At 35.6% G+C, this 15,217-nt stretch overlaps 1 protein-coding gene across 1 annotated transcript; it reads left to right on the top strand.

Moving 5' to 3' along the window:
* Positions 1 to 5,404: 5,404 nt before the first annotated feature.
* On the top strand, positions 5,405 to 14,475 carry LOC110462519 (tryptase-like). The gene is made up of 6 exons (XM_021516498.1): positions 5,405 to 5,508; positions 6,604 to 6,781; positions 7,122 to 7,221; positions 8,244 to 8,391; positions 13,018 to 13,166; positions 14,170 to 14,475. The coding sequence occupies exons 1-6, from the start codon at positions 5,418 to 5,420 to the stop codon at positions 14,329 to 14,331; spliced, it is 828 nt and encodes a 275-aa protein (XP_021372173.1). The 5' UTR covers positions 5,405 to 5,417; the 3' UTR covers positions 14,332 to 14,475.
* The last annotated feature ends 742 nt before the right edge of the window (positions 14,476 to 15,217 follow it).

Here is a 15,217-nt window from a genome sequence, read left to right as displayed (position 1 = left end):
GCATCAACACATCATCGATATATCTTCGGAATGTGAAAATGAAGGACTTAATTAGATTTGTGTAACCAGTCCCGATAAATCGCATCAATTAATTCAGCTTCGCATGAAAACAAAACAACACAGTGTTTGTTTCCATCAACATGCCTACCGTCTGCTGGTAAATCTTGCCGCCGAACTTAATGAAGATACTGAAATTGCTAACCAGAGGAAATCAATTATTGTCACGATTTCCATCCTCAACATTTTGGCCTTTCCGTATTCCTAAAGTGAGACTTAAATGATTTGAAATCAGTATCCCTAATGCTAAAAGGAAAACAATAATAACAATAATAGAAAATAAAAATAAAAAATAAACAAGATTTTCAAATATTACAAAATCAAATTCAAAATATAAAAGAACTACATATCAATTATAAATAACGAACTATTGTTTCCGTTAGTAATGAGACAATCTAAAAATCGATTAAGGGGACTAAAAACGATCTTATATAGACATCCATCCTTTTATATCCCGGAGTAAATGATCGACTACTTTAATATACTATACTGATATACGTTACATTGCTACGTAATTAATCAATTACACTGTATATCTATTAAGAACTATGTATCATATTGATAATTAATCAATGAGAATGCCATGTTTCCAAAAACCGAATGGATAACCACACTTTTACTTTCACATGATCTGAAGGCTTAACCAAAGCTAGGGGAATCTGCCAAGCGTTGTCATCGTTGTCACTGGAAACGAATCTACGGGTGCTCTACAGCTGCTCAACAGAATGTTAACACACTTTACAATAATGGTCTGATTAAGTACATCAGAAAATGATGCGAATGAAATGTAGAACGTGATGTTTGGGGGAAATATGTCATAAAGTATTTGATGGAGATTCAAGGCTGTTTTAGCATTTTCTTCAGACTGGTAAGTATGAATTGTAGAGAGGTCGATATCACAACCAGTCAGCATTCAGATATCAGAGCTCATCTTTTTACAACCGCAGAACAGTTATACCAGGTTTTAACTAGTTTAACACTGTACAGAAACTTGTTGTCTTAATGAATAAACCTTATTTACAATATGTCCTGGCGAGCACAGTTCATAAAATGTATCGTAGAAGAATGTGTTTTTAATATTAAGTCTTAACCCTTTTTTAGTATCTCCAGAGATGTATATATATATATGTCTCTGGTATCTCTGAATTAATTTTTAACGAGTATCTTTAGCGTCTCGTAAGCCTAGTAGGCTGGGTGTCAATCATATATCGTTTGTACATTTTAGATCATGCATTTTATGTATTTTAATCAAAATTGACATTTGACGCTTTATTAAGATAGTTTGTATCGTATTGTGTAGTATTTATGTGTGACGTTTCGATGACCTGTACAGTGTACGATACGTCAGTTTTACCAGTAAAATATTGACAATTATTGACTGACTTGACCAGATCAGAAAGCCTGACATGATACAACTAGTGACGGGACTTGTAATAAATAATCTGTAGAAGTTTACATCAGCGTAAAGAACAATCTGATTAAAATCACATGTAAAATGACTTCGTTAACTTCGTACTACACCTGAACACAGGCGGAGCCATGTAACAGCTGATTTTAATCAGATTGCGTAAAGAAAATATTATTTTTTGGTAGAATATGTTCCATGGAAGTAGGCTGTTTAACACGCGAAATTCTTATCAAGCTTCTATTCGAATTCAACCTGTCTCAATTTAGTAGAGGTTTTGTTACCGACATTGTTAATTTTTTACAAAAATACAATTTGTATCATGTTATTGATGAATTTTTGAAGAGTGGTGTATTTCCAAACAAATGTCAATGGAAGCGTTTAGTCAATGACCATGTAAAANGTCTATTATAATAAGGTATGATAGTACAGTGTAATATTGTGTTTATCATTGTATGAGGAGTGTAATAGTTTCCACTATATTATTGTACGCTAGCATAGTAAGATGATTGCTTTACGGTCAACCATATCATTGTTATATTGTACTTTATGATGACCTCTTGTTGCGCACAATAGTGTGCCTGAGTGATAATAAAAATCTCTGAAATCTCTGAATCATAATTATCACCGTATAATGACTGTAATAGTACCTATTATATCATTGTGTTGTGTTTTTAGTACTTTATGGTATGATGCGGGTACTATTATTATTCTCTTATGTGTGTGTCTGTCCATGTGCATGTGTGTGTCATGATTGTGAATGCATTTTCTTCTCTTTCAATAGTGTTGAACTGTACGTGTATTGTTCGTTATTTCTGTAACTCTTCATTTCTGGGGGAAATAAAGGAAATAATAATAATAGTAATTAAAAGAATTTAAATGACGAAGTTTAACATTTCATTAACATTTATACAGAGCTAGAGGACTATATTTTGTCGCGTAGGGTTGTCTAGACGGCCAACATACATGGATGTTCTCTGAGTGCCAACATATTTACCAACAATATACAGGTATTGTTTTATGAAATAATGACAAGTCAGTTATGTTCTGTTACATATAAAGGCTGTATTTTTCACCTTCATATTCTTCATATGCTTGTGGTAAAAGTATCAAGATCAAATATTGTCAGCTTGTTGAGTCGCTTCGCGTTACGGGGTTGGTTTTCGTAAAAAATACCTTTGTGATAAACAGAACATCTAACAGTGTCTTCAGTAATACCAAATATTCGTGGAAGATATCGAACTATAAGCCACACTCGTGAGCTATATTTGGTATTGATGACTTCACTGTTAGGTACAGTATCCTCTATATACTTGAATATGTACTTGTATACATTTGAAGATTTGCCGACAAACAAATGTTCTATGTATCCTCTACGTCCACTAAAAGTGTTTTAAAAGTTTAAGATCAGAATGTTCCGCCGAACTGACCACGAGGGTGACTTAAAATAATGTTTAGTAGTTTATTAAGGGTTGATAACATTTGGTGACGAGCAGTGTCGAACAAATGAAGCTTTTAATTGATCGAAATATACATAATGTTCGACCCAACTGTTTTAAAGCGGTAACTTTTTCGTTGTGATAAGTAATTTTTAAATGTAACTAATTAGAAAAATTGAATGGTTTTCTTGTCGAATAAAATGTCAATATTTCATTCCATTGGCAGAGTACACTTATCTTTCCAATAGTTTGAAACCTGCGTTCTGCTATACTCGTGATCTATATTTGATATTCAATCGGACATAATTAAATAACACTATACAATTCATGTGGCCAATTTATTTCTTGCAATTTAAAGACAGCACAATGTCGATATGTCTAAAGTGAAGTTGAAGGCCAGATAAGCTAATCATGAAATTCAGCTACATATGAAAAACAAAAACAAGTTAGCCAAAAGAGGGGCACATTTCGCTTATGTAGGAATGCTTACAGTCTGCTTCTGTCATAAAACTCACGGCAAACGCAGAGCTTAAAGTGTTGGATTTAGCTATAACTAACTGGCTCGTATCGGTATAATAGAACATGTATAGTAAGAGAGCTCTGGATATACCTAGTGTTTAGATCCACAAATCATACTTCCCCCTGAGTAATCAGTGGCGTAGCATACATGCATGGTTGTATGCTCGAGCATACACTGAAATAAGAATATATGTTGAATCACATATTTTTATTGATTTATTTGTTTATGATTAATATGGACCGTCCGTATCAATCATAAAATGGGGGGGGGGGGGGGGGTGGGGGATCATCGAAATTTTTGCAAGAGAAAATGATGTTGTCATGTTATGTCTATACACAATGACAAATCTCAAAAGTTCATGTAAATCAAAAACTACTTAGTGAAATACAAACTTAAATGTTATTCATATAAGAAGTCAGAGGTTGCTTGTTAATTATCAGATTAATTTACTTGTTAATTATCAGACTAATTTACTTGTTAATTATCAGACTAATTTACTTGTTAATTATCAGACTAATTTACTTGTTTATTATCAGACTTATTGACTTGTTAATTATCAGACTTATTTACTTGTTAATTATTAGACTAATTTACTTGTTAATTATCAGACTTATTTACTTGTTAATTATCAGACTAATTTACTTGTTAATTATCAGACTAATTTACTTGTTAATTATCAGACTAATTTACTTGTTAATTATCAGACTTTTTTACTTGTTAATTATCAGACTGATTTACTCGTTAATTATCAGACTAATTTACTTGTTAATTATTAGACTGATTTACTTGTTAATTATCAGACTTATTTACTTGTTAACTATCAGACTAATTTACTTGTTAATTATTAGACTGATTTACTTGTTAATTATCAGACTTATTTACTTGTTAACTATCAGACTAATTTACTTGTTAATTATCAGACTGATTTACTTGTTAATTATCAGATTAATTCACTTGTTAATTATCAGACTGATTTACTTGTTAATTATCAGACTTATTTACTTGTTAATTATCAGACTGATTTACTTGTTAATTATCAGACTAATTTACTAGTTAATTATCAGACTAATTTACTTGTTAATTATTAGACTAATTTACTTGTTAATTATCAGACTAATTTACTTGTGAATTATCAGGCTCACTTACTTGTTAATTATCAGACTGATTTACTTGTTAATTATCAGACTAATTTACTTGTTAATTATCAGGCTAACTTACTTGTTAATTATCAGACTGATTTACTTGTTAATTATCAGACTAATTTACTTGTTAAATATCAGACTGATTTAATTGTTAATTATCAGACTAAAAGGAGTTCCCAGAACAGCTTCTAGAGCCTAGTAGAACTTCTTTTTTCAACACTGGTCCCTCCCATACCCGCTACACGCCTCGGATGCTTACCCTCTGTAAGTATACACTCCGAAAAGATGATTTGCTAAGCCATTCACAGGTACTAGCCGCGTCTGTCAATAATTATATTATAGGTTTATTGACAGACGGGGCTAGTACCTGTGCGCCAATGGTAACCAATCACGCCTCCGCTTCTGTGTGGGACATGCATTTCCTTTTGACATTGTTCACCTTGATTCTTGTCGATTCACTTTTCGTATAAACAATGTTTCTTATATATATCTATCTTTACATCAATGTTTTTTTTAAATCGTGTTTTAAACTCTCTAAAACTAATGTCGTATGCCTAGTGCATGCTACGTGTTGGTCATAGAAACAAAGTTTAACTGTTTAATCATCAAGTTGTTTATAATTGCAGAAGTGAAATGTATTGCAGAAAACTTAGTAGACTAATAGAGTCACAAAGGCCCACAATAAACCGACGGCGGACTAGATAATTGACTGTCCATTACTCAATCAAAAATCACATTAAAAGTTAATGTACACTAATTTACTTACATCCAGAATATAGTTTACCCTGCCCATGGCAAATGTGATATATATCTGAGGGTTAATAAAAAGACCTGCTTCTGTTCCGGCTGATCGTATGTTGCTGCACCAAGCTATGGACACCAGGAGGATCCTACTGGCTTTAGCCATTTGTGGTTACGTTGCGTGTTCGGAGCTCGCACGAGAAGGTAAGATATGTTAGCTTCTATTGATAAATAACTCGACAGTATTCCAAATTAATACTTACAATACATTTATAATAAATTATTTTAAACACCATTGTTATTGAATAATGTCTGCACGTAAACAGTAAATCTAGAAAACTTAGACATAATTTATATTGCCAATGTAGCACATCATTCAAACAATCGATTTCTGATTCAAACACTTCAATTAATACTCCCTAAAAGTGTAGCATACAAACAATGTTCAATCATATCATGTTTGTAGCATACAAACACCTAGGTGTAGATATCTAGGCAGCATCAAAACTAAAACCAGAAATATGTTCTGTCGCTAAGAATGTAACTTACAAAAAAACACCAATATCTTCTCTTTCCCTAACGGTGCAGTATACAATTGCTTCATATTGTTGTCATATGAGTTTTTTATGAGAATTGTAAAGAAAGGGGGAAATGATCAGACAATTGTACGACATAGAAATTAGAATATCTCTATATATTCTAAGTTCGTAGGTTATATTTGATCTTAAATTATATTTGGAATTTTATTTTTATTTTTAAATCAGCTGTAAAAGAGCACAACTAGATGATGTTATTTTCTGAAACATTGATATGTTTAATCCAATTTCTGTACAATGCGACAAAATCTACGCAAAATATACCGGCATCACGCACTGTGGTTTGTTACACATGGTCAAAGGATATTCTGATAACTACTAAAACTTACTTTCAACATCGAAATCTTTATCAATTTCAACGTGACCACTCGGAAGGCCTTACTTGCTACGTTCAAAAATATATCAAGGTTACCATTTGGAAGGCCGAAATTGCTAAATTCAAAAGTAGATTAAGAGAACCATTTGGAAGGCCAAACTTGTTACATTCAAAAGAATATTAAATTGACCAATTGAAAGGACACACGTTGTTCATAATTGTATTTAAAGGCACATCACAGTAAAAATACATATTCTTGTGTGTTTTACTGGTGCGTTGAGAGAATCATTTCAACTTTAACGTGCTATAAAGAATCCATTTCATTGAAGGTTTAGGTCTCTAGATAACATCAAAACTAAGACCAGCTTATTGTATTTGTCGAGAAAGATGAAGGCAATGGACCTGTCGTACCTCCTCCTTACATAATCGGGGGCACAGATGCTACCAGGGATGCTTGGCCATGGCAGGTGATTATCAAGTACCGTAATAGGTTTGTGTGTGGCGGGACACTCCTGAACAGCAGAGCTGTACTAACTTCGGCAAACTGTGGTTTTAATAAGAAAAGGTAAGTCTCACGTATGTCCCTAGCCCACTCTTCCGTCGGAGGCAGTTAAGTTATACGCCATCCTCATGTCCACTTCGTCACACGACATTCTCATGTCCACTACGTCACACACCATCTTCGTGGTTCATCTTTCCCTTCAATATTGTATCTTTGGCAACAAAATATGTCCTATTCGATCTTGATAACCGCAGACAATTTTGTCGGCGGCAACAAGTAACATCTGATCATCACGTGTCTTTCTTTGCTCCGTCATGTTGAGAAAAAAAGCTTCATTAGACATTTTCATCTTACAGTCAAAGTAAGAAATGTCGTGTACATTAACGAAACTATTTTTTTTAAGGCCCAGCAAATTCACCGTAATAGTCGGGACTTACAACAGAAAGAAGAACGAAAGAGATACTAGGGGCGAAAAGGTGATGGCAGTGAAGACTGTGATACCGGTATGAAAATATTTTACATACGACATACATAAGAAATACTTATTAACACTATATATTGCACGGAACAGAATTTAACTGTTCACAAGGTAACTGGTGATACGGGTATACATGTATATGTCATAAACAGATTTATTATTAAATGTCATTACGTCCTGACTAATATATCGTGGTTACCTGATGGGGTTATTTTCGCGAGAGCTAGATTCGCACAATACAACATTGTTAAACTATCGCAGTCACTCAACACACAGGAATATAGCCGGTGTGTTAGCACGTAACAGAAACAGTTGAAATTTGTTAACCGTTCAATAGAACATCTACCACAGTTTGGTTTGTTGGTGTTTTACGTCCAATTAACAGCTATGGTCATTTAAGGACGTGCCAGGTTTTGGTGGTGGTGGAGGAAAGCCGGAGTTCCCGGAGAAAAAACACCGACCTACGTCCAGTACCTACGGACTGCCCCACGTGGGCGTCGAACCCCCCATCCAGTGGTTGAGGGCTAGTGATAGCAGACTGCCAGACGCTTTAACCACTTGGCCACCACAGCCCCTAAATCTACCTCACAATTTGACTTATTTGTACTTAAAGCGTTATAACAACCTTAGTAATGATAAGACCTAGAATAAATTGATATCGACAATGTAAAAGTACATTAAAAATACGTTATTGAATTTTTGTCTCCAACACCTGTTTCCTTTATCAGGCAGAGAGTGCGAATGACAAGTCTTGATTCTATACCACTAAAACAACTCACTAACACTACAATGTACCGAATAAGTAAAGTCCGCTATCCATTTAAATTGAATAGAGTCAAGGGACATGACTCGTCTTGATTATTTGTTCAGTCAAATAAAATAGTTCGGTTGCATTATGAACGAAGTGTCTTTGTCGACTGTGCATGTAGTTGGTTGTCTGGTTTAAATCTGACGCTACATTAATTATATGTACTGACGATAAGCTAGCAGCTGATACAACTATGATGCTATCTGATACTAACCTTACATGTTCATGTTTTGTTGTAGTATCCTGGTAAATATGACATAGCGATCCTTAAGTTCAAAGGGCGTGTGCAGTTCGGCACGCACATTCAACCGATACCTGGCCTGGCGGACGTAGACACGGATCTCGTTAACAGTACCTGCTTTGTCACCGGCTGGGGGTCTTTTAAAGGTAGAGATTTAGCACATATTTTGTAATATTTAATCGGGGGCAACAACGTCATGGTCCCGTCAATGGCATTGTGCAACGTTTTGTCATTATATAACCTTTCTGCCGTCTGTCCACTGTCAACAGTTTACCTCCCCGTCGCATGGCCCCGGCAATGTCTTACCTTTCTGCCGCCTGGTTACTATCAATTTTTAACCTCTCTTTAATCTTTCTCTCGATTATATGTTACATTGTATTCCTCTCCAGTCTTTCTTTTGGTACAATCAATGTATCTGCCGTCTTTTCCACGTCAATGCGTTATTCCTCTGTCACCTGTTTAACGTCATTATGTTACTTCTCTGGTGTCTGATAACTTACATCTATCTTAAACCGCTTTTGTATTTATCGATATTTAGCTGAAATAATTATTGCAACATTGACGCTCTATTTAATTGCATATACTTTGAGATGTCAGTCATGCTTGCACGATATTATGACATTGTATAATATTTGCATACGTATGTAAAAGAACTGCATTGATAAGGTTGCCTTACAAGCGTCAGCTGTAGGGAATTTTTCTTTAGCTCAGCGGTAGAGCATCGGGCTGGAGAGCCAGGGGTCGCGGGTTCGAGCCCTAGCGACGGTACTATCTTTATCACTATTCCTCGTCCTACCATAAATGGTTGCCATTGACCCTCTCCGTTCAAAATAGGAGAATCCTTGGCAGTGAGTCAAAGAACATGGGTTAATGATTGAAAAATGGAGAAATAGTGTAAAAGATATGACGAAAGCTGTAGAGAATTTCCCTTTAGCTCAGCGGTAGAGCATCAGGCTGGAGAGCCAAGGGTCACGGGTTCGACCCCGAGCGACGGCACTATCATTTTCACTATTCCTCGTCCTACTACACGTATGCATCGAATATTCCGCTTATCAAACGAGTTGCACCGTTTCCAGTTCGACTGGTCTCTTCGTCAAGCTATTACTGATTGAGCGATTTGTATTGATTTCCTGAACAACTGTATTTGTCGCTCGACAACGGAACGTTTAGCCTATCGAAAAAGTGTATAAACATATTGTATCGAAAAAAAGATTACTGTTTAGATGTAGATCCAGGCCGCTATCCAATTATGATCGGTAGCGAGTCAAACAGATGGCTTAACTGATGCCCTCCTCTTCCTATTTTTATTGCTTCTTTGATTTATCAAGGAGTAACTGGGTGGGGAATGTGGTTCGGGCGTTTCTGGTAAATTCTTTTTTATATTCTTCAAGTATTATTTGAGGCGTGTTCCAAATTTCCTCCCAGATATTCCTATATGTGATTGCTGACAGTTCTTTTTCGGAATTCAGTATTCCTCTAAGACGCCAGTCTTGTCTTGTGGGTGTACAAGTTGCTGAGTTTTGTCAATGGTCTCATCGTTTGCTGCCGCTGGTTTTTCGTTTTTGAATATCTTTCTTTTCGACCCTTGTTTATCTATTATCAATAAAGCAAAAAAACAGTTGATTACAGACAGGGTGGAAAAGGGTAACAACAAAATGCTGTATTTGAATAGCAAAAAGGCAGACATAACTGCAGAACGCAGCCATAGCCTGACAAGGGACCAGTCGCCCGGTCTGCGATAGTGCCTACCGCCCAGCCGATGACTAATTAAGGGCGGAGCTAACTGCTACTGGTAACATAAGCTGAACAGCTGCAATGATTGTAAACAGATTATGTTCTGGCCGTTCCCAATGGCTAGCTGACCATACATTTCACAACCAGTGACTATGCCAGGTGAAATTATCATATAATACTGTATAACACTGTACTTATAGTACTTGTAGGTATGTCTGGGAGTGAGATACTAAAATAGACTAGATCACGATCAATAGAAAACCAAATTGACAACAACAAAATAAATATACTTTCAACAGTCTTTGATTTGAAGTTTTTTAAAACACTTCTCCTTGGATTTCTTGGTTCCTACAGCAATGTCACTGAAGAAACGTCTCTGTCCACATTTTCATTCCTATCAAGGATTGCCAGATTGGTCCTTCTGTTGTATTCCTTGTCAGAAAAAAAACTATTCTTTTTTCATGATAGACTAATACCGCATTGTTGAAAGATTTCACGTAATAAGTGTCAATACATTTCACAAAATCTTGTGGAGTTTTGTTAATCTGTAGCATTTGAGTTGTGTTCTGTAAATTGGATATATCACTTGAGTCAGTTCGCTTTTCCTTTGTTGCTTCATAATGTTCTTCAGTTTTGCACCTGGATGCTTGAGCACAGTTGTCATTAATGTTTTGTGAGTGCAGAACTATGCTGTCAATGTTTCTGAGTAAATGATCAGCTAAACCCCCGCTTTTTGTCATGGCATTATAGCAATGTGTTCTGACTGCTGCAGCCTTGTCACTGAGCTGTGTGTGCCATGTAACACCATGTAGTTTCTTTCGGCCAATTGTCACTTTTTTATTTCCCTCGTGATACGTTTAGCAGCGTGCCATGTATCGTTGCATTTATTACTGCTCTTAAGCCAGGTATTTATTTACCGATGCATTTCTATCATGTCCATGCACATCAATGATTATGTTCTTAGAGTCAAACTTTTCGTACAGTTTTCTGGACCCAAAAAGTTTATGTCGCTGGCTAATTGGGTCATCTGTACGGGTAACTGTCTCAGCACCAACAACCTTGTGGGTCTTCAGTCCTAATGGGAATATGTCACTTTGTGCTACTTTTTTCCTCCAGCCATACCTAGGATCTGTCATAAGGGAGACTCCTTATTATCGTCATACACCTCCTCTTCATTTTCTCTCTCCATATTCTCCTCTGCTACTTCGGTAGCCTCCAATAGCGTTGCTGTCATCTCATCATTGATGACATCATTGATACAGGTATCTGTCAACGTTGATGTGACATCACAGTACATGTACATATCATGTTTATATAATCTCAAATACACATTGAAATTATTGTGTATTAAAATATATTTGCACGCATTCGTATTACTTTATGCATTTTATGTTATTTATAGTAAATATCTATAAAAATGAATGTATAAATGCATGATTGTCCTAGACAACACCATCCCTCTACACCCCTCTTGTCCATTCATATATGTACAAGGATGGACCTGGAATGGTAACGTTTTATCATGGCATTGGGGGGGGGGGGGAGTGTATGCAACTGGATAGGTTTAAAATACAGATACAACTCACTAAAATAATACTTTTACATTTACAATGCTACTGCTACAATGCATCTTTTTAATTGATCATACATTCAAGTTTACTCCAACCATTCCAAAATGTGAGACTTTTGAAGTAATGTTCAAAGTGATAGCATCCTCCTGACCCCTGTATACTATGTATTTATGGTACCTTCTGACCTGGCCTGGAGACATTTTTTCTCCAAAATCCACAGCGTGACTACATACAGTGCCGAGTACCAGCCTGCTTAGTTGGATTTATTACCAGGAATTGGGAATGGCTAAATAAAACCTACTGATAAGAGTTAGAGAGGAACAAATGCAAACAACTTGACATAACAACTGGGATTTTGATGATGCAATAGTTGAGAATCGGTGGGTCATTGACGAGGAATCAGAAAGTATAAACATGTTTGATGTTCACAATAGGTCAGATTATCCTCACAGCTTTGGGCAGTGGAACTGACTCCTATTTCTGTGGGTTTGGCAAGAAGTGCTAATGATGTAAGCCCTTTGATAGAGACTAATTAAGGGGGTTTAGGACTTGGTTAATATGTGCATTGTTTGTGTACAAATTGAGTTATCAATTTCACACAGTTTTGGCTATAAGTCCTGGTGCTAGAAAACATGTCAGAAACTCAGGATTATACAAAGACAAATATATAAAAAATGTACTGGACCATGTTGTTTCGGTGAAGGACATGGCTAGATCAGAGATACATTCATGTACCTTGCTTAGAAAAAATGATTTATGTCCAGAAAATGAGAATCTTGGAACTGTGTGGACTAAGAGAGCAATACTGATTAAATTGATGTTCGACCCAAATCCTGATAATAAACTATGCATGGTCCAGTGAACCATATGATATATTGTACCCTTAACTGAGTATACTATATTTTGTTCATATTGTAAGGTAAATGCGACCTTCTGTAAGTGTATACACTGACCATGTGCTGCAGTACGTGTTTATGCTGTCTTGTGTTTACAATCTAGCAGTAGTTAGTTCATCTAAGGTCATATTGTCCTTATTGGGAAAGGGGACAATTTCAAATTCTTCAGAATTTGTCTCACTTCAGTTATTTTACTAAAAATTCTAACCAAATATTAGGTTATCACAATATGTAAGCAAATGAAACTGAAGACATTTTTTAGGAAGTTCTATTTCTCATTTTTCCTGAAACGTTTGATTTTAATGAAAAAAAATGTCTGAGCTCTTACTGCAGCTAAAAACCAGACATTTTCAAATTTAGGCTCCGCCTCCTTCCTTTAATAGTCTGGGCCCTGGTTTAAAATGGTGCGACACGTTTAGTATTCATGTACATAGTTTGTGTATAAAGCAAAACTCTGATTCACATTAAAACCAAACTGATGAATCGTATTGAAGAAAAACTGCTGCACACATTTGATGTATCTGAATGTATTTAAAAAAGGCTTATTGAAGTATCTTTTGTTCTCTTCCAGGTAGCAAAAAAACCTCCAAAGTGCTCCAGCAACTTGAAGTACCAGTGGTGACAAACACTCAGTGCCAGGCCGCCATCGACCCTGCACTCAGCATGACGGTCACAGACGATATGATTTGTACCTCTTCGGAACCCAATGGACCTTGTGGCGTAAGTCTCCGTATTCTATTTAGTGTGATGGAATGCCTAAGTCTACATGTAAAAGAACATTGAGTATGTTATGTTGGTGGGGTGGAATTGTAGATCAGGTTAAAGTCTGATTACAAGGGGGAAACGTATGCTGTAGTTCAGTTCTTTGTATTTCTAGTGTTTATTTTATATAATTTGTCTTTATGCATTGGGGCGAAACGTCTATTATAGAAGTCTAAATGTATCGCAATGAAATGTCTTTTATTTTAGTTTTAATGTATGGAAAACAAAAGTCATATATTAAATTTGGATGAAATGGCGTCGAAACTTCTTTTATTAGTCTGAATATTGCAGAATATTGTAAATTTGTAATAAACAGAAGAGCGAAATGTGTTTTGTATACAAAGGTAGTTCTAGAGTACCGGAATGATATTTTCCTTATCTAATATATAGACGGAGAGACTCCTCTTATATTTTAAATACTAATGCTATTATTTGGTTTTGCAAGTAATTCCGATACCTTATACTTCCAATAAACATAGATTGATATACAATTACATAACAGCGAAATTTTGTAACCTAAGCCCAAATTTCATGAAGATGAAGAACATTTTTTTCTCACAAATGTCCGTCCTTTTCAGCAGCTCTTAGACGGATGGTTAACTTTTGTTTGCAGCATCCTGGTTTAAATGTAGACCTAACTCTTGTTATTTATATGATACCCTAATGACTTTGTAGCATTATGATCAATAGTTCCAAAACAAACGAATTTTTAAAAGTGTATTTGATTACATTTCGGAATCTGAAAGATTTTAGAACCCCCACCCTACACCTCCCTAGTAAATTTAGTATGAGGATGTGTGTGTGTGTGTGTGTGATTGTGTGTGTGTGTTTGTGTGTTTGAGTGTGTGTGTGTGTGTGTGTGTGTGTGTGTGTGTGATTTTGTGTTTGTTAACCTCGTAACATAATTAAAGAAATATGTTAGAAGTATAATTTCTTAGTGTTTGCTAACATGTATTTTCAGGGTGATAACGGCGGTCCTCTGCAGTGCTCTGTAAACGGAGTCTGGCTACACGCGGGAACCGTCTCAATGAAAAAAGGCAAATGCAACAATGGACCCTCCCTATATAGCAGGACTTCCTTCTTTAGGGATTGGATAATTACTAATAGGAAGATAACCAATTAGTGACGACGTTACAGAAGAAATATAAATGATATATGGAACATCCAGTTGGACCACAGCCCACATCGACTACCGCATATACTATTGTATTTCAACAAAACATTATCAAATAAAGCAAATTACAAGTTAATTATCCTGCAGATAAAAGCGAATTGTGGTTTGTTTTTAGTATTAACTGATGTCATAGGCAAATTATGTTGAGACATGAGTATCGCCTACATTTTTACCATCTACAGGTAGTTAAATACACTCGGAATCATGGGTTATCAGTATGTCAAATATTCTAGAATAAGTTGAAAATTGAGCTGGGATTTGAGAACAATTTAGAGACTAACTTGGGAATGGATTTTCCTTTTTTAGAAAGGATTTTCCCAAAAAGTGATGTCCTGAAGTGCCGACATACAAGTGATCCGCGTAAGAAAATAGTGCGTCATAAGCAAATTGTCATAAAGTTATAAAATGTTATGATAACATCACCATTTAAAGCGTAGATGTGCATATGTATAACCCAATGACGATAATGTTGTTTAGGAAACATCTCTCTACATAGTTTAAGGTTGACGGTATTCCTCCGAGGACATTTTCTCTCTATTAACATTGATAGACCGAGGATCACGATGCACTAGACTCAATGTGTAGAAGTGTTTTTGGAGTTGATGGTATTTAGTTGATGTTTTCTGAATGGAGAAAACTATATAAGGTAGTGGGATAAAAAAAAACCAGTTTATTAAACAATGTTTTCGGGGTTTTCGTATATTGAATCATTGCTTGCACGTGGATAAAATGTTGAGTCCACCTGCGGTGGCCTCTAGATTTTTCCGCTTGCTCTTGATGTGAAAATTGGTCTTACGACAAACCAAAAAAACAAAGTGTGATGATTTATAAATCA

The sequence above is a fragment of the Mizuhopecten yessoensis genome, unplaced genomic scaffold (genome assembly GCF_002113885.1).
Source record: "Mizuhopecten yessoensis strain PY_sf001 unplaced genomic scaffold, ASM211388v2 scaffold10797, whole genome shotgun sequence".
Classification (NCBI taxonomy): Eukaryota; Metazoa; Mollusca; class Bivalvia; order Pectinida; family Pectinidae; genus Mizuhopecten; species Mizuhopecten yessoensis.
This window is presented reverse-complemented; position numbering and strand designations above follow the sequence as displayed.